This window comes from Marmota monax, unplaced genomic scaffold, assembly GCF_021218885.2.
Source record: "Marmota monax isolate L192 unplaced genomic scaffold, Marmota_monax_Labrador192_F-V1.1 WCK01_AAM20220418_F8-fsc00040, whole genome shotgun sequence".
Lineage (NCBI taxonomy): Eukaryota > Metazoa > Chordata > Mammalia > Rodentia > Sciuridae > Marmota > Marmota monax.
Genome location: NW_026692782.1, coordinates 5,273,523 through 5,293,861, shown reverse-complemented (window position 1 = coordinate 5,293,861; position 20,339 = coordinate 5,273,523). Strand labels below are relative to the sequence as shown.

General features: G+C 33.5%; 1 protein-coding gene across 2 annotated transcripts in view; it reads left to right on the top strand.

Moving 5' to 3' along the window:
• The window catches only part of Tll1 (tolloid like 1), a 210,635-nt gene extending 192,750 nt beyond the window's left edge, over window positions 1-17,885 (top strand). For both annotated transcript variants that reach the window (XM_046447878.2, XM_058580376.1), the window contains 3 exons: window positions 8,164-8,377; window positions 14,314-14,564; window positions 15,782-17,885. In XM_046447878.2, coding sequence (XP_046303834.1) covers window positions 8,164-8,377; window positions 14,314-14,564; window positions 15,782-15,916 — 600 coding nt within the window. In that variant the 3' untranslated portion in view covers window positions 15,917-17,885. The remainder of the gene's footprint in view (window positions 1-8,163; window positions 8,378-14,313; window positions 14,565-15,781) is intronic.
• The last annotated feature ends 2,454 nt before the right edge of the window (window positions 17,886-20,339 follow it).

Sequence of the window (20,339 nt, the reverse complement as noted above, 5' to 3'; positions counted from 1 at the left end):
TATTTTTGCACTTCAAACACTTTACTCCAATGGGATTTTCAGGCTTTCAAAGTTTCCAATAATTTGTAAATTTTATCTTTATTCTGTGTAAAGAATAATTTTGTCTATGGATACCTTCCATTTTTTCTTTTTATTAGAAGTTTGAATATAATGTGTCTATGTGTGTTTATGGTGTGTTCATAGATATGTGTCTGTTTAGTAATTTTCTAAAAGTCACCTTCTCAAAATTCTCTACAATTTCTGCATTCTTGAAATTCCTGTGGTGTCTGTCATTATTTTCAAAAGTTTTACAGCATTCTTCTGCACCATTGTGTCTCTTCTTCCAGATTCAAAGTAAATGTTTGATATCTTCCAACAACACTTGCATATTGTATTAATTTTTGTCACTTGTTTTAAGTTTCAGTAATTCCAATTGATGTTTCTTCAAGTTCAGTGATTGTTTCTTCAGCTATCTTGAATCTCTATGAAACTTTTTAAAAGCACTCTCTTTTAGCTTGTTTTTATTCATCTTTCTGGTATTCCCATTTAATTCACTGTTATAGGTTCCATCCATGTTGGTCAATTTGGGCTACAGTAGACAGAGTGGCTTAAATGACAGAAACTTATTTTCTCACAGTTCTGGAGATCAGAAATTGCCTATAGGGTTGGTGTTTGGGGGGGCGCTTCTTTTTTCCTGTTCCCCTTTTCTTTTTATGCATGTGTAAGGAAAGGATTTTAGTTTTTCTTACTCTTCTTATGAGGACACCAGCTCTATAGGATTAAAGCTCTACTCCTTCAAATTAATTTAACCCTAAATTACCTCCCTACAAGTCTTAGCTCTATGTATAGTCACAAATACAGTCAATCCAAGAAATAAAATATTTTAGCAAAATGTTCTTTGTATGATTGGTGAACACTGTCTTAATTTCAGAGAAGAGATTATCTGCCATCGAGTTTTCCCCTTGTTTTTATCTGTCAGTTTCACAGTTGTAGGTCTTACATTTGTCTTTAATTCATTTTTATTTTGAGTTGATTTTAGTATTTGGCATGAGAGAAGGGTCCACTTTCATTCCCCTGCATGTGGATATCTGGTTTCCCCAACAAAATTTATTGACGAGATCATACTTTCCCCATTTTGTGTCTGCAGCACTTGCATCAAAGCTCAGTTTGCTGTAAATTAGTGGATTTATTTCTGAGCTCCCAATTCTGTTTCATTGATCCATGTGTCTGTTTTTGTGCCAATACCATGCTATTCTGAATGCTACAGCTTTGGGGTGTGTGTTGAAGCCAAGTAGTGCAATGTCTCCAACTTTGTTGTTCTTACTCAAATTGCTTTGGGTATTTGGGGTCTCTTCTGATTCCATACAATTTTTAGAATTGTTTTTGCTAATTTGTGTGAAGAATGTTATTTGATATTTGATAGAATTTTTTGAATATGTAGATTGCTTTGGCTAACATGGATATTTTAACAATATTAACTTTCATTCCATGAACATGGGATATCTTTTCATTTATTGGTATCTTCTTCAATTTCTTTCAGCAGTGTATTATAATTTTCAGTATAGACATCTTTCACCTTCTTGGTTAAATTTATTCCCAAGTGTTGTATTTGTAGCTATTGTAAATAAGATAATTTCCTGTTAGTATGTATAAAAATGCTCTTGATACTTATATATTGATTTTTGTACACTAAAATTCCAGAGAATTAATTAGCCTAACAGTTTTAGTCTTTAGGGTTTTCTTTGTTTATTTTTGTTTTGTTTTGTTTTAATATAAGACCACATCATCTACAAACAGGGACAGTTTCACTTCTTTCTTTGTTATATGTATGCCTTTTATTTCTTTCTCATATTTTATCACTCTGGCTAGGGCCTCCAGTATTATAGTGAGAAGAGGTGGCAAAAGTGGCATCTGCGTCTTATCTCAGATCTTACAGGAAAAGTTTCTAATTTTTTTCTCCTGAGTATTATGCTGGCTATGGGTTTATCATATATGATTTTTATTTATTGATATAGATTTCTTCTGTAATATTTTGTTGAGTTTCATTATGAAAACTGTGAAATTTTGTTAAATGTTTTCTATGTATCTATTGAAATAATCATCTGGTTTTTGTCCTTTATTATGTTAATGTGATGTATGACAACTATTATATGCATATATTGCAGTATCCCTGCATTATTGGGGGATGAATTCTACTTGATCATGGTCAATGATCTTTTTAATTTGTTGAATTATATTACTAGTATTTTATTGAGAATTTTTAACATCTATGTTTATCAGGATTATTAGCCTTTTGCATAGCCTTATGAATATGAAATTCAGTCTTAACAAATGAAAATGTTGCTAATGCTCCCTTTTCAGAAAGATTCTTATTTAGAGGGTCAGGTAGAAAAATGTAACAACATTTGTAGACTATACAATCTGTGTTGCAACAACTTAATATTGATGTTTTAGTGTGAAAACAACCACGGAAAATATATAAAGAATGTATTCTCTTGTTTACCAATAAAGATTATCTTAAAACAGACTGTAGGTCAGATTTGTTCCATAGGGATATAGCTTGTGTTCCCCAGAGTTAAGAATTAAAGAAAGTCAGGAAAAAGAATTTGTAATCAGACTGATAAGTGTTTGTGTTAACTTTCTCTGAAAAAAAAAATTACAAGAACTGGGAGGATAAAAACATTTAGTCTTTATGCTCTGTGGAAGGCAGAATAATGACTCCCCAAAGATGTCCATGTTTTAATTCCCAGAACCTTTCATGGCAAATGGGACTTTGTAGATGTGATGAAGTTAAGGATCTCAAATGGGGAGGTCATCTGGATACAGGGTCTTTATAAGAAGGAGGTAGGATATCAGAGAGTAGAGAAGATGCTACATTACAGATTTTGAAGCTGGAGCAAGGGGGTATGAGCTAAGAAAGGCAGACCTCTCTAAAGGCTGAAAAATTGGGGGAAACTAATTGTCACCCAGGATTTCTAGAAAGAAAGGCCTTTCTACCCATTTTAGACTACTGACCTCCAAGATAGTAGGAGAATATGTCTGTGCCATTCTAAGTCATTAAGTTTGTGGTAATTGACTGCAGCAGTGACAGGAAATAGATATAATAATCCTGAATATAATGTGTGTTTATGTATTCAGTCATAAAATGATAACTACATGATAATTTTTCAGTACGATCAAAAGTAGTTAATCAAAAGATGGCTGAAAAAAATTCTTCCTACTATAAAAGAAATAAAGTTCTGAATGAATAAGAACAACAATCTATATATTCCTGGATTTATCCTATCTTGATTTTTGAGAGATTCAAACAATCTTTTAAGTTTTTGGCAACTGTTTTTATATTTTAAACTAATCTTCATTAAAAATGAAAACAAAAACAAAGTTTTAGGCTAGGATCATCTGGCAATAGACTAATGTGCTTGTGTAGTTTTATGTGATTTATCATATCTTAGAGTTTTGCTAAGTAACATACACTTGCAGTGTACAGTTTCACATATGGAATATTTAAAAAGCAAGTCATCTACAACTCTCATATAACTCTCTACTATAAATCCATAAGAAGTATATTTAATCATAGTTATAGAAGATTTGTGGAAAATAATGGGGGCTTTTTGAATCAGAAGATTGGGGTTTATATTCCAGTCTGCTGTTTTTTCCAGTGGCCTCTAATCCTTCAAATATCTTGTGGGAAACCAAATGACAGTTCGTACCAAAAAACAGGAAAAGGTGAAAGATGTCTGGTACTAAGAGCTCTAAAGCTTATCTCGCCACTGCTCAAATTGCGTCATATCTTTAATTCTCTGAGTTTAAATGTTCAATCTAGGTAAATTTTATTTCTGCATTATATGCAATCATTTTATTATCTCTACCTTTGTGAATATATTAGTTATTCTTCATGGCCTCTTCCTTTAACTAATGCCTGGATTTTCAATAAAAGAATCTTTACAGATGCTCATATGACCAGAGAGCATATGGAAGCTTGACCAGTGGCCATCCAGGTAGATTAGGCATGCATGGGTGTTCCAGAAAGAGAGTTATTATTTCCGTAGCCTATAATAAAAGTTGGATTTTATTTTATTTTTGAATTGGACTCTTAACCTCTTAGTTTGCCTTATGGGAAATACATTAGAATTTCTGACTAGAGCTCATCATTATCTGCTGTGTTTAACCCTAAAACCCTAATTAGTAACCCTAAAATCATGGAAATATAATGATGGAATGCATGTGCTTTAAAATTTTGATGCCCAAATGCTTATGAAGTCTTAATTTGAATGCTTAAGAATAGAATACTTAAGTAAATAATGGCAGGGAGGAGATGTTTTGTCAGAAGTCAGAATTCCTTACAGCTACATACATTCAACCTTGTGGGCTATACTGTCCCCATTGTTACCTGAAGGACCTTTTGGGAATCTGAGTGTCTTCTGAACTAGGTCTCCTCCTGGTAGCTGGAAAATTTCAAATTCTATAACATTTAGAGATTCATAGTTCATCATGTGTCACAAAATAAGGTTAATAAACTGTGTGTCAAACATTATCATTGTGGACTACAAAATAATACAGTTTCCCAAGGGCTCCTGAAAATACTTTTCTGTGGCCTAGAGGTATTTTTTTAATTAAGGTGAAGTCATTATATATGGAGTACTCTGTATGTGGGTGTTTCTGTGGCATAGGACCAGATTTATGAGACATCAGCATGTGAGTTAGGCAAGCCTCTGATTGTGTGTGGTGGCATTTTAGGTCAGGCTGACTTCTGGAAAAGGTGCACACAAATCTTTGCACTTGACAGAACAAGCTGCTACCTATCCCAAGAGGAAAATTCACTAATACGTTAATGAATAAACATTGTTTGTATCACTTGAGCATATGTCAGCTATGGAATCTTTGGCTAATTTAACTCTTGTAGACTCAATCTGATTCCATTAGTAATTTGATAGGAAGCTGCAGCTATTTGGCTCCAGACCAGGTGTCAGTATGGCCCACAGCCCAGCTCAATGCCACCTTGTGTGGTGTTGCTCCATTATTTTAAACAGATGTTGTTATTTACTCCAGACATCCTGCATTTCATTAGAGAGTGAAATAGTTGCTTATTCATCTCATTCACTTAGTTTCCAATGGCCCAGCGAATGGGTTGAACATGTGTGGTCTGCAAATGCAGAGGCACATTTAGTAAACTATTTATGGGATTATACTTTAGAACAGCATTATCCCCATCCTTCTTAGAATGTTCTTGTCTGTATAGTAGGTTTCCATGTTCTTTCTATAACATGTTCTTTTCTATCACCAAATAAGGTTAAGAAATCATGTATCATACATTATTATTGTGGACTCATTATTTTCTCCTACTCCCTAGTTAATATTACATGCTTCTTTCATTACTTCCCCTACTCCTCTAAAGTCAGTTGGGACAGTAGGTGGTATGATGTGATGTGGCATAAATCAGCACTGAGAGTCAATTGTTATGACTGTCTTCAATAGACTGAAAATAGGACCACAACACAAAATTTCATTAAATAAATCAAAACAATACAACAATCAAAAGAGATGATTACTCAACATGCAATGATTTTCAAATACTGTTGTTTTCCTGAAACAATGTTTTATCCTCTTAAATGACATTATTCTTTTAATTCAGAGACTTGGTTTCATATGTAATAAAGAAGTAAATGGGTGCAGTTGAGTCAATTTTCTCAAAGTGGTTTCTTACTACTTTTAAATTGACACCAGAATGTGCATGTAAGCCAGTTGTATTGGTGCATGCCTGTAATCCCAATGATTCACGAGGCTAAGGCAGGAGGACCCCAAGTTTGAGGCCATTCTCAACAATTTTACAAGACCCTGTTTCAGAATAAAAAGAAAAAAAAAGCTGTGGATATGGCCCCTAGCTTTATTCTTTAGTATATTTTTAAAAATGTGGTAACTGGAACTGATTGAGTACCCTCTCATGAGAAACAGAAAACCAGAAAGTTTGGTTGGCCACGTCTACAACATTTTCCTACAAAGTTTTCTATAAACATAAGATGGGTGGAGAAGTAATTGACTGACATACTGCTCGAGACATCCAGACATCCATTCATGATCTTCTGCAGCCCCTGTCCAGTGTCTACTGTACTCCAGTCTAACAGATTGAAGAAATTGGAGATTACAGGAATTGGAGATTATTAATTCATTAATAAACTCCAGTCTAACAGATTGGAGAAATTGGAGATTACAGAAATTGGAGATTATTAATAAATTAATAAAATGAACTCCTTCAGGGATCACCTGCTTTGCATATTGTGCTTCAGAGTAATGAACACTGCTGCAGTTTTCTTACTTACTGTTTTACTTGTTAGTTTTTTGTTTCCAGTGAGAATCTTTGTGTTACTTTTAATCTTTTTTTGCTCTCTCCAGTCCTTTTGGTGAAATGAACTGAGCATTCCTTTTTGCCCATAATAAATTACATCTAATAATGACTTCTAATGTTTATTGGCTACAGGTTTATTTATATTTTTCAAGTTGAATTCATAAAAGAGATCAGTCCTCTTCCTTTCCTTTGCTCGCTTCTTTAAGCAACCTCATTACTTTCTCCTACTCCCTAGTTAACACCAAATGCTTCTTTCATTACTTCCCTTACTCCTCCAAAGTCAGATGTGACAGGTGGTATGATGTGATGTGAAATAAATCAGCACTGAGAGCCAATTGTTTTGACTATCATCCATTAGACTTAAAATAGGACCACTACACAAAATTTCATTAAGTAAAACATATTTCAAAAGTTTGTTGTTCAAATATTGTATTTGGTAATTATAGCAAAATTAATAAAGTTAGAAGCATATTTTGTATTTCTTTGTTTTATTTTCTTCATATTTTTTAGCTTTGCTTTATAGACTTAAGTAAGAATGATGGTTTACTTATTCACCATATGATGTTTTTTCGCCAGGGAAAGAAACAAGCCTTAATTGGCATCAGTAAATAACCTGTAATTCCTGAAGTTAAATGAATAGCTTGGGCAATTTTATTTTTAATCCATCTCAAGTAAACTTTGCTTGACGATTTCTAATGTATTGTATATATGTATTTAGTGAATTTTAATTTTAAATTTGCTAAAACTCACACATAAATATCACTGCATAGAAAAATAAGAATTTGTAAATCATACAAGTAATAGCAAAGCATACCAAACTTTCTAGCATACCAGATAGTAAAATAAGTATGCCATCTACCTGAAAAGTGAATTAAATTTATTCTAGCCTTATAGAAACATTAGTGTTTTTTAATACTATGGTTTGTAAGATCTAAATAAGAAATATATAGTAAAAATTCCCTTTGTTTTAGTTATTCTATCAAGATTTATTGCATTAAAATTTTGTGAAAAGGTAACAGTTATGGGACTTTCTTATGGGCTTACATGTCCAAAGGTAGGATAATGTTCACAAGCTTACAATCATCAAAACCAGAAGTGATCAATGTTTTAACACAATTGCATAAAATTTTCTGATGTATCCTTTGGATTAAATTTAGCATAAAATACCACTTTGTTATTATAAACTGTTTCAATTCTGTGTAGATGAAGATTTATTTATAATTGTAGAATTATTTGCAATACTTGCAAAATAGAATTTCACATTGTATTATTCAGCTTTCCATTACTATAAAAATGATCAAGAGAGTCAACCTGTAAAGAAACAATGCTTATTTTAACTCAGTTTTAGAGTCTCTGGTCAATTGGCTCTGTTGCTTTTGTGCATATGGTAAGGTGACACACCATGGGCAGCAGTAGACAGTAGAGTAAAACCAATCACCCCATAGCCAACTAATAAGAGTGAGAAGAGGCTAAGTTCCTACAATCTACTCTTAGGGAAGGTCTCCAAGTGAAACTAACACCTCCCACAAGGCCCAGTCTCTAAAGGTTCCAATAGTTCCCAATAGTGCTACACTAAGGGCTAAACCTTTAATACATGGTTGTTCCTTTGAACATTCAAGATTCAAACTCTCATACACAGTTATATTATTGGACTCATTATGTTCTTTCCTAGAGATTACATATTCTATTGATTTCATAGTCCTTTGAATAATGTGCTTTATGGATTGACTCATTTGTATGCCCTGAACATATTTTATTCATATGTATTTTAGTTCCAAAGACAAGAACTCAGTTTGAGTGATTTGTGGTTTTATAAAATTTTTTCTTTCTTTTTTAAATAGGCCTTTAGTGAGTTTGAGATTGAACAGCATCAAGAATGTGCTTATGATCACTTAGAAGTATTTGATGGAGAAACAGAAAAGTCCCCAATTCTTGGACGACTATGTGGCAACAAGATACCAGATCCCCTTGTGGCTACTGGAAATAAAATGTTTGTTCGGTTTATTTCTGATGCATCTGTTCAAAGAAAAGGCTTTCAAGCAACACATTCTACAGGTCAGCAAATTAGGATTGTGCTTCTCTTGTCTGACAAAGACCCAGGTTTCTTTTCTGGTGAATATGTGTATTTCATTAATAGGACTGTAAATGAATCTCCATGCAAAGCACAGAAAAATCTCAAAAGTACTATGTGAATTTTTTTGCAAGAATCACTCAGTACCCTACTTAAATATCTTAGAAGAAAAAAATGTTCAGTTTGATTTTTGATTAATATAGTACAGTAAAGTAGAACTAACTCTAAATATTTGTATAATGAACTTCATGTTAAATTTAGTAATTTGACTTATGTGTTACTGCTTACAGAAATCTGTAGCTTGGTATTGAAAATTCATACAGTGTCTAATAACACACCAGTTTAGCTACTTTTGTATTAATATGTTTTTGTAAATAAGTATGGGATTATCTGTGTTTGATGAAGTCCATTTTTTTCTTTTATTTGTTACACAACATGATTTCCTCCCTAATTCTAAACTCATAATTTGAGTTTCAGAGATTGAATTTCAACTGTATTTTTCTTAAGAGAAAAATAGAAATTTGAGGCAAAATTTTATAATAAAATTGCTTGTGGTATGAATACAATTTAATTATATGTTTCAGAAATTGTCTAGGGAATATCCTTTATTTTCATTCAGTTTGACAAAAAGATTTTTTAAAAAATTGTAGCTATTTCCTGAAGTCATTTAGCTTATAGTGACACCTAGTGGCATTGACAATGCACAAACAATTGACACATTTCCAGAAGAGACTTTGTATAAAACAATTAATAATATACAAATATTAATAATATAAAATAATAATGTGCTGTGAAATAATTTCAATGAAATTATGTTCTATTTTCTTTGTTTCTCTTTGATTTAGAGATTTGTTTTCATTGTCTGATATTATTTTTTAGTCTATTTTATTGTGAGCACTACATTTATGTTGAAGTCTATGAGAAAGTAAATATCATTTATGCTGATATTATTGGACCTCTACAAATAATACAAATTAATTATTTCTCATGTATTAATATAAATATGGTTTGAGAAAAATCTCTTATGAACTGTGGCAATTTCATATTAAGGATTTTCCATCTATTTGACATTTTTGTTTAAACATATTTCTGATGACTTATTTAATACTCGTTAACAAGCATAGTTTTTAAAAGGTTTGAATCCTATTATTTTATCAATATTGGAGGGGGTGTACTGGGGATTGAACTCAGGGGCACTCGACCACTGAGCCACATCCCCAACCCTATTTTATATTTTATTTAGAGACAGGATCTCACTGAGTGGCTTAATACCTCGCTTTTGGCTTTTGATGAGGCTGGCTTTGAACTCACTATCTGAGTAGCTGGGATTAAAGGCATGTGCCTCTGTGCTTGGCTCATCAGTATTTTTGAAAACATAAAGTTCATGCCACTTAAAAAAAAATCCTGCCCATCAGTTTCTATGAATATAGTATAAAATATGCTGTCAAAAATTATTGAAATAACTAATGATAAAGAAATTCAAAATTGCCTGTTTATAAACATTTCTTTTTTCAGTTTTATAAAATCTTACTTTTACAGTTTTTCCTTTTATCCTTTATAAATTGGGAGGATTGACCTTAAATTATGTTCCAGTGTGTCAATACCTTTGGGTCCTGGTCAAAGTATGACTTACCTGGCAGGGAACTTTGGAAAAGGTCATTTCTTTGAATCTCAGTTTCATCATCTGTGGAATAATAATCTAAAGATTTTTTACAGCTGTAAAATTCCATGACTATTATTATTTTTCTATGAAGAAACTCAAAAGTTGCATGATTAATTATATTTTGTTATTTTTTAAGTTTTCTTCTCATTTAGCTAGCTATCTTAGAATTTTCTGGGTGCTGTATACGTGCCAAATATTCTGACTATACTGTCTGATGCTTACATCTTCCAAGTTTACTTATTTTGTAATCTTTCAACAATGTTTTTTTTTTTTTTTTTGCCTTTGCTTTGACTAGACAATGTGCCATGTTCATATTTTATAGGAAAAAATCAGAAATCTGTGGTAAGGACAATATAAGAAATTCCTGTCTGTGGACAGCTTGTAGTCTAAATTGAGTTTCTGGGTTTCTGTTTAAGTTTTTGCTGACAAGACAGCCCAGTCCAGTACCATATCTGTCAACTTTTGCTTCATGTATAAAGCATTTTTGTATTATGTCCTGCCTTCTAGAATACATGTAACTGCTATAGACAAGTCCTCAAGTATACACTTTAATTTACTTAAACTTCTGTGTACAATTTCAATTTGATCTGCAATAAAAACTTCTAATACTGTAACTTTTAAAACCAGGCAATTAGAAATATTGCTCTAACATAGCTTTGTGGCTACTTTTTCATAAGTTATACTACCCAAGTCCATGAAAAATGAACTTTATTGGTGAGAGTTCTTGTTTCCTCTGACAGTTGGTTCAGATTTTCAGTCCAAGTTTGTTTTAATCAGGTAACAACTGGTATTATTCCAGCCTAAATCAAACTAACTGAAAGAAACAAATTTTGAAGTAAGAAATACTCTTCTCTCAGAGGGGAGAAACTTGGAGAGAAAATGTCGTTTTTGTAGTATAAAGCATCATATTATTTGTCAATGACATTTAAAAATCCAATAATGTATGATTATGCTCCTTGGAAATTATTTTGATCAAAATCAATTCAATTAGAATGCTCACTAAAAGCATTTGTAGGTCAAATTACAGCACCTCTTCTTTAATGTAATACTTTACCAGGAAGTAAACACATCTTTCCAAATTAAAACGAAGCCCACCCCTTGGCTTCTCTTCCAGTTATCTTTCTTATTCAGCTCCAATTCCATTTCCCAGAACTTTGTGAAAGACTCTCTCTCTGGCAGCTCGTAAAGTACTTTCAAAGTATTGATTCAAAAAAAAATATTGCTGACATACTGAACAACTGGTTTTAGGTTTTTCTGACTTGATAAATGAATAGGGATATTCGCCAAAAATTTGTTGACTCTATTTAAAAATCATCTTTTCAAGGGACCTGTTAAATGCTGTTGACCAGAGTTTGAATAGCCATGGGGACTCTTAAAAAAATAATAAATAAAACACTCAAGCAGTTGCCCTCAGGCTGCCTATCATGGACTTTCTCTCAGGACGTATTAAAATCACACATCTTGTGCACATAATGTTCACATATTCATCCTTCAAATGTTCATCATCTAGGCTAAATTCTAGGCTAAATTCTCTCTCTCTTTTTATGGTAAGAACATTATTTTCAGATTTATTAGTATAGCAGTGATCCGTGGTATTGAGCACTGAAACAGATGAAAAGGGAACTTAGTGCAGCATTTAAAAATATCCTTAAGTGTAGTTTAAGGCATTTTTATTTTTTTATTTCCCCCAAGGCAGGCCAGTTTTCAGTCAAATGGAGTAATGACACCTTCCTGTGATTTTTAGGTTCATGAAGACTTGGGGAAACCTCTTTCCCCGTTTTGTTCCACTGCTTGCTTCCTTCTTGAGTTCTGTTCCAGGCTGGGGCTGGCAGAGGACTGCCTCTTTTGGATGCTTTTGTTTCCCTACCTTGTTTCTAGGAAGCAGGCACACACAAACAAGGGCCTCCTCCACATCTCCTGGTGCTCCCTTCAGTTCTTCCTGGGCAGTTTAGTGAAAGCAGTGCAAATGCTAACCCTGCAAGACAAAAGAGACCTGTCAATTATACTGAACTTGGAGAATAGGTAGAAATTTTTTAAAAAACCTACAAATGAGATTACAAGCTGGTTGACGTATTTTCGTATTGAATTCAGAAATATTTTTCACAAAATGGTTTTACTGGCCTGCAAAAATATAATTTTTCTTTTCTGATAGCAGATTAATCGTGTTTTGAATTGTTGGTCAATATTTGTGACTTTTCATTTCATACCTGAATTGATCTCAGTTTACAGATGATAGCATTTAAATGTTCTTACCAAAAAAAAAATAGTGATGATGATGATAGCTTAAAATATCAATTACTTTTAACTGTGTGCCAGACACCATCCAAGCATTTACAAATATAAATCCACGCATACATGCGTGTACTATGTATGATCTCCATTTTAAAAGTGAAGTTGTGAGAGGATAGAGCTAGCTCAATAGTAGGACACACGCTTAGCATGTGCAAGGCCCTGGATTTGAATCCCAGTGCTAACCATCTTTCAAAACAAAGAATAAAATTACAAATGAAGTTGTGGGACAAAGTAGGCCAAGTGTGGATTTGTATCTGGGCAGTTTGACTGTGGAAGTCTGTCACAGGAAGAGAATAATTATTTATGGAGTTCCTGGGATAAGAAAAACATTGTGTTGGAAAAGGGAGGATTCTTGGCTTCCAGTTTGCGAGACAAGGGACATGAAATCCCCAAAGTGATCAGAATTCCAACCTTCAGGAGTAGTTCAAAGATGCCTTTCTTCGAGTGTATACATTTGTAACAATAGCACTATGTCAATAGATAGTGCAAGATGGGCCACTTATCATTTGCAAGACAGAGGCACAGTTAGACTGACTGTAGCCACCTTCCCCGACAGGCATGCTTGTGATTAGAAACCCAGTTGGAAGTTGTTTCAGAATTTATTCACAAGAAGGTCCCTGAAGGAGCAGTTGTCTGTGACAATGCCCTTCAGTGCATGTAAACCTGGCTGACTGGGTATTCATGCCTTAGAATTCAAAAATATATTGTTATTTAAAATCACCAAAGCACTATATAGGTAACCATACATATATAAAAATGGAAAATCCAAGTAAGAATTCATCTGCCCGATCCATCTTCACTAAGGACTATCTGGCCCAACTATGTGTTCTGGTACCCTGTGGTTTAGCTTCTCCAGATCCTCCCATATGGGATATTTCCTGGGTCTTCCCTAGTTTTATTACTGAAATTCCTACTTCCCAGGAACAACCCTTTTAGTCTTTGGAAACAGGAACAGACAGAAGATCTTTCTTCTGACATTTTTCTGAGCCTGTTTTTTTCCTCCCTTCCCTTTCAGGTTGGCATGTGTCGGTGGGCACTGTGGCCTCCCATGGCCTCTGCTTAATCTCTAGTTATAAAGTTTGGGCTTCTAACTACTAAAGATTACTGAGAACATTTTTATAAACCTCTTACCTTCTAAAACAAGCTAAAAGTTTGTATGTTCACTGACTTATTTCTTTGATGTATTTTCCTCTTGTGTCAAAGTTAATAACTGGAAAATCATATGCTTATTAATATCTCTCTAAAAAAGAAGCCAAAAGGAGCATTTAAAATATTTCATTATAGCAAGCAAACCAACTGTAACTGAATTGGTTCTGGAATTTCAAAGATAAGTATAATTAATTATGCCTGTGTTTTTCTGGATCAAGTTAGATAAATATTTCTAACAGTAAAATAATATGGTGCTATATATGTTGTGTAGAATTTTTATTAATGCGCGCGCGCACACACACGAATTTTATATATTCTGTTGAATTTTAGGTTATTTCTTATTCTAGATTCTGGGTTCTGACATTATTAAGGTTAAATTCAGGTTAAGACCCTGTTTGTTTGTTTGTTTGTTTGTTTTAACCATAAAAAGAGTTACTTGAGACTAAAAACTATTAGGTGTAATAACAGAATTATTGAGAGTTATTATGTGACAGGTAGTCTTTGAAAAGATTTTATGTATAAATCCTAAAAACACATTAACATTGGTGCCTTTATTATCATCTGTATTTTACCCTTGAGAAAACAGTGTCTCAGAGAAGGGACAAAACTGACCAGGTCACAGACTTTGTAGGTGTTGGAGCTGACATTCCAACTTTGGCAGCCTGTGCCCCCGTCTTTGTACTTAGGCTCTTGGGTTGTGGAAATTACATCTGATCCTGGAAATGGAAACAGAAGTTGGAGAATGTCAGAATACACTGAAGTTGAAATTGGACCCGTTGAAGCTCATTTTTCTAATCCCTTTTTCTTTCCTGGTAGAGTGTGGTGGACGATTGAAAGCAGAACCCAAACCCAGAGAGCTATACTCACACGCACAGTTTGGAGATAACAACTACCCAGGACAGGTGGACTGTGAGTGGTTGTTAGTGTCAGAACGAGGCTCTCGACTTGAATTGTCCTTCCAGACCTTTGAAGTGGAAGAAGAAGCTGACTGTGGCTATGACTATGTTGAGCTCTTTGATGGTCTAGATTCCACAGCAGTGGGACTTGGTCGATTCTGTGGATCTGGGGTAAGTACACCACCAAGGGGATACTGTAGACAAAACTAAAAAAGCCTATTAATTGATGATTGCTGTGTGTAATATTTACAATTTGCAATATTTGTGCAAAAAGTTATATTATTAATGGCTTGAAGAAATATAATGAATGTGCCTCTTCCACCCTCCCACTTTTCCACTCCTGATGAATTTGCCTGATTATATTAGCCAAGCAGATGAATTTAGTAGTTATACTTTCTGGTTACTTCCATGTTCTAACTTTTTATTGTACAATAAGTATTTAAATACTCAATAATCTCAAAGCATGTTCTAGCTTTTTATTGGACAATAAGCATTTAAATAATAATCTAAATGCAGTAAGCTTAAATACATAAACTTGATTTCATCACCTTCCTCAATTAAAGCATTAACAGAAAGAATATGCACATCATTCTAATTGACATTCCCTTTTCAGCTGATATTCTTGGTGGGAGTGGCAGGGTCAGCTGCTGGTATGTTGGCTCAGTCTATGCTATAGGAATATTGTTCTTTTCACAGTGTCTCATGTACAAGTGCAGAGTGCCAGAAACAGGCTAGAAAAGGTCACCATGAGAAATGAGAACCAAAAAAATGAAGATTAAGGTTTTCTCAATGCTTCTTTCCTGGGATGCACTGAATTAATATTGAATAGTCTTCTGAATACATATTCTGTTGTGAAGATATTAGTCCCAATTTTTTGAATGTCTGCCAGTATGTATTGCCTAAGTAATACTGTTGAACTTTTGCCCAAATAACAACTGAAATAAAGAAAAAAGAAATTTATTGCTACTTAAATTATTAAAGCAAAAATTAATTGAAGATTTCAATTGTAGAGTGGCTTTGCCTCAGTAATTTGTGAAACAAATTTAACATCCCTTTACCTTTTCTGACCTCTCTTTTATATATATAAATTTTAAAAAAAAACTTGCCTTAAGGGTTTGGGGGAGAAATACAAATCTAGAAAGGAAAGTAGAAACAGGCTCATGCAGGTTTGAAGCCCAGCTATAGCATTGACTAGCCTTTTGATGTCTAGCATAACATTGTCTTTTCTCAGTCTCAAGTTTCCTCATCTGTAAAAGGAAGCAGTCAATCATATTGATTTGTCAAGGTTGTTGAGAGGGTGGAATTATATGCCAAAGAAAAACATGCTCAAACATGCACTGCCATGAAGAAAAAGCAACTCATTCTGTTGTTGTTTTGTTTTCTTTCAGCCACCAGAAGAAATCTATTCAATTGGGGATGCCATTTTAATTCATTTTCACACGGATGACACAATCAACAAGAAAGGATTTTATGTAAGATACAAAAGCATAAGATATCCAGAAACCACACATACCAAAAAATAACACCAAACCTCTGTCAGAACATAAAGGATTGTGCACGATGGAGAGAAGACATAGACATATTTTTTTTAAAAAAACTGATGATATTAGCACAAATGTTTTTATATAATGAGTTTGAACAAAAGAAAACTATAAGGTCAGAATGATCTCTGTACTAGAAAACAAGCTTCCAGCCAATCCTGTTTAGCAACAGGAGGATATTTGAACTCCGTGCTTGATGTGCTGTTAAAGCTGGTTGAGGGGCATCTTGTGCTTCAAGGGAGACTCTACAAGCTTCTGTTCACAGCTTGAAACAGATGCCTCGCAATTCAGACAGTTCAATTCAGGGGCTGTGACTCTGCAAATGTTCTTTTTGACCATTTTTCAAGATTTGGGACTGATCTTGCAGGTCATAAACTGGAAAAACCTCTTCTTAGCATAATTGCTTTGACTTTGTATCACGGATACAATGTAAACCAGATCCATATGAGCTGATGTGAAATGGGAGTCTTTGAGGGTGGTTTGTACTTTAAGTGTGTATGTGTGTGTGTGTGTGTGTGTATGTGTGTGCGTCTGTCTGTCTGTCTGATGTTTGGAAACTGGAATATTTCAGCTTCATTATTTTCATTTGCAGGCCAGCTTAACCTCTTTGAAACACAAATGATCTTGAGACCACTTCATTTTCTTACATTTTGACTAGTGTAAGAGGTCAAGTAGTGTCAATTAAAGCCAATGCTGATCATCATTTATTTAATTACTGGAAATGCCCAGTTAATTGGTGAATTCAGTTCCTTCTGTGTAAGTGCTGCCTTTTCACACCAAATCCAAGAAGCCTGTGATGTCTTACGAACCTTATGAGAAAACTTCCCCCGGGGTGTGCACAGGATTCCTCTAGATGCCTGCCTGGATGGACCACACTCAAGTTACTACTGCTGCTATTGTCTGTTTTTCATTGTTGACCTATTATTGTTGTAGTTATTATTGTTGATATTGTCATGGTTAGTGTATTTAAAAAAAATAGATGAAGTGGAAATAGGCCTTGTGAGAATTGAAAACTCTATTTTTTTTCTCTCTGTCTCTCTCCCTCTCTCTTCCTGAAATTCAGTTTAAAAATGCAATGTTGGGGAAAAAAATGAATTCATTACTGAAAGATTTCCTATGGTGCTATTGCATAAACATTTTTTTAAAACACATTTTGACCTTTGAGCCAACCACCTGTAGACTATGAATGTCTCCCTGTGTCTGGCTGTTAGCATTTGAAGACTAAAGACTTGTTAAATATACCAAGAGTATATCATTGCCTGGGAAGCCCTTGTCCTGTGGAACAACTTCTTATAATGCCTTAGAATTCTTGCACATGATCAAACAGATCCTCCTAGAAACACAACTCTGAAATGTTGAACCTGATAGTGTATGTGAATCAGTAGCTCCGTGAGGAAAATCCATTTCTGTGATTGAGACATTGGACATAAATATGGTGACCTGCTTTTGTTGTAGAAAATGTAATTTTAGAATGAGTTTTCTGCTTTACAGCCATGTGTGTTTTTAATATTAATGTACTTATATGTGAGACTGTCTGAGTGAGTGAAGTCACAAGATGGTGAAAAAGTAATGGGATGGTTGAAAAGTTAAATTTATTGTGCCAAGTTCTGCTAGAATCCTGTTTGAAGTAGCACCGTTCTTAGGATTCATGGACAAATAATGGGAACTTCTAATTATTATCAACCCCATTAAAGAAAGACTCTTTCCTTTAGAGAACTCTATTTTGATGTTTTGGGATGTTGATGTAGATTGCTCTATGAAATAACTTTGTTTCTGTTACCTGTCCATGAATGTTCAGTGTTTAATAAAATTGGGTATATTTCTTTATTTTTACAGAATTAAACTATACACACAGACGTAGCTAATTTGTTCTTTCTCTCATTGTTGTCTTGAAAAGACGTTCCCCTACACAGAAATTGTAAAGTGTAAATACATTTTTTTTTAAATGTCATTTTGATCTCAATGGCTGTTACTTTAGAAATGTGTAACTATTGCCTGCAATGTAGATGCGCCTCTGCGTGGAGCTGATTTATTCCAGTAACTTCCACTGTTTTTTCACTGATCTCCAATTAGCTAAGATACGCCAGGAATGGAGAAGAGAGAAGAAGGCATTCACAGCAGGAGAGTTCTGCACTACTCTGAGCCTGTGCTAGGCACATACACTAGCTCCTTCTAAACTTCATGCTTCCTGTTGAGGACTCTGGAAACATTCTCATTTTGTAGTCAGGACCTGAGGCACCAATACATTATGCCACTTCCCAGGGTCACAGTGTAAAGTTAGATGTAGAAACCCAGCTTGTCTGATATCAACATCTGTACCCAATGTAGTTGAATCAATCTCAATATATATAAACAGTAGGGTTTTTGAATGATGAAACTTTTTCACATAAAGTAAATTTTAGGGGTGAATTAGAGTAACACTTTCAGGGTAAAGATATTGTTCCTTTTAGGAACAGCATGAAAAGTAGAATGTTAACTGTAGATATCGTTAAGAACCAGAGTTAATACTAAAAATTTAAAACAAACACACTGTAGTTTGAACCTTTTGTTAAAATGAATATATTAAATTATTTTACATGGCATGGTAGGGAAATTATAGCATTCTATTTTAAGAAATAGTCTGAATATTCCAATTGACATTAGGCCACAATGAGCTGTGCTCAACCCAATTGGGAAATTATAGAAGGTTTGTAGGAAGCATATTGTCATAACTTTAGACCTTCAGTGTGGATATTAATTTTATTGTATATTATGTCAGATATGAGTTTACTGCATATAATTTTTACCTTAATTCAACATTTGCCTTACGTGTGTTAAGTGCAGACAGCTTCATTGTTTTGTTAATAATTGCTAGACATTGTTCTAGGCATTTTATTAAATTAATATTGTAAATTATTATGAATCTCTAATCAGCATATTGGTTTTGCTTTATATTTGCAAAAGTTCTAACTCCTGTGCAATCCTCAGGACTATACACAGAACAAAAACAACAAAAATTCTGCTCAATATGATTTTATTAAGTTATTTTTAAAAGTTAATTTCAAAAATAAATATTACTTTTAAGGTGATCATAATAAAACAATTGCACAAAACAACTTTTGAAAGGCAATGGATGAGAAATAGTAGTTGTATTTCCAAAGTCCCCAAATATCCCATGTCTTCCTTGGTTGACTTTTTGCTATCTTGAGCTAATTTTAATGTGTCACAATATCAAATTTAAAGCTTGTTCAATTTTGTTGTTGAATATCCTAGACTCTCTTACTTGGTTTCTATTATTGCTACATTTTTGATGGTAAACTTCAAATATCAAATTTTGTTCAGTATAAGGAAAATCCCCCAAAGCATCAAAAGTAATTTTATTTTTTAATGGGTTAAAAGGTATTTTTTTAAAAAATCATTAAATTTCATCCATATTTATATTTAGTACAACAACCATGTGTGACATTAAAAGTAACTTACTTTTAAAGCAATTACCAAAATATTTGGAGACTTATTTAGTGTTATGGGAATAAGATTTGACTTTTGGAAAATCTTTGATATCACTTGTTAAATCTATCATGGGAGGTTGAAAACAGGGATAATAATTACATTCAAAAGCTTTATAAAATTTGAATTTTAATGCTTTCCATTTTACAAGAACAGACATGTAACATGAACATATCAACAAGAAAAATGCAATCTGTAAATGAAACTTTTTAATGCTTTAATTCAAAGCAAATGGTTTCCAATGACTATTTACCTTTTGGTCTTTTAGTGATATTGTTATAAAATTTAGAAATGTTGTCATTAGCTTAGGAAGCAAGTGATGGCAAAGCCAACTTTAATACAGTATGAAGTAGCATTCTTGTTTCCAAAAGTTCTTTTGACATATACTTTTCTCATTGTCCATCTTTTAACTTGCCAGTCTCTCACTTACTGAGCCTGAATTCATGCTGACTGTCTGACTTAGGTGCAACCTTGACATCATACTTCAGGGACCAACACAGGAAGAATTCTAAGCAGCTGTAGAGCCCTAAGCACATCTCACTATATATAACCTATCTCTCATTCAATTTAAAAAAATGAATACAAAAAGCATCACTTTTAAAGACTTGCAAGTGAAAATATAATTGGAAATATATAAACCTTGGAGGATGATTATAATAGATAAATGACTATTACAAATAGTCTTTCCATATGTGTATTCCCATACAAATATGCTTTCCATATGTGTCCAAAGCTCTGTTAGTGTATTTTCCTGAAAAGCAAGTGTTGAAATTTGGTTAATGACAATAATTTCAATCAAAATATAAAAATGAAACTCTATTCCCTCATGACATTTTTATGGTAGAATCAGTTCATCTCAAAAATATTAGTGACACTGACAAAATAGTGTTGAAATTTTTTTTAATTTTTGTATAATATG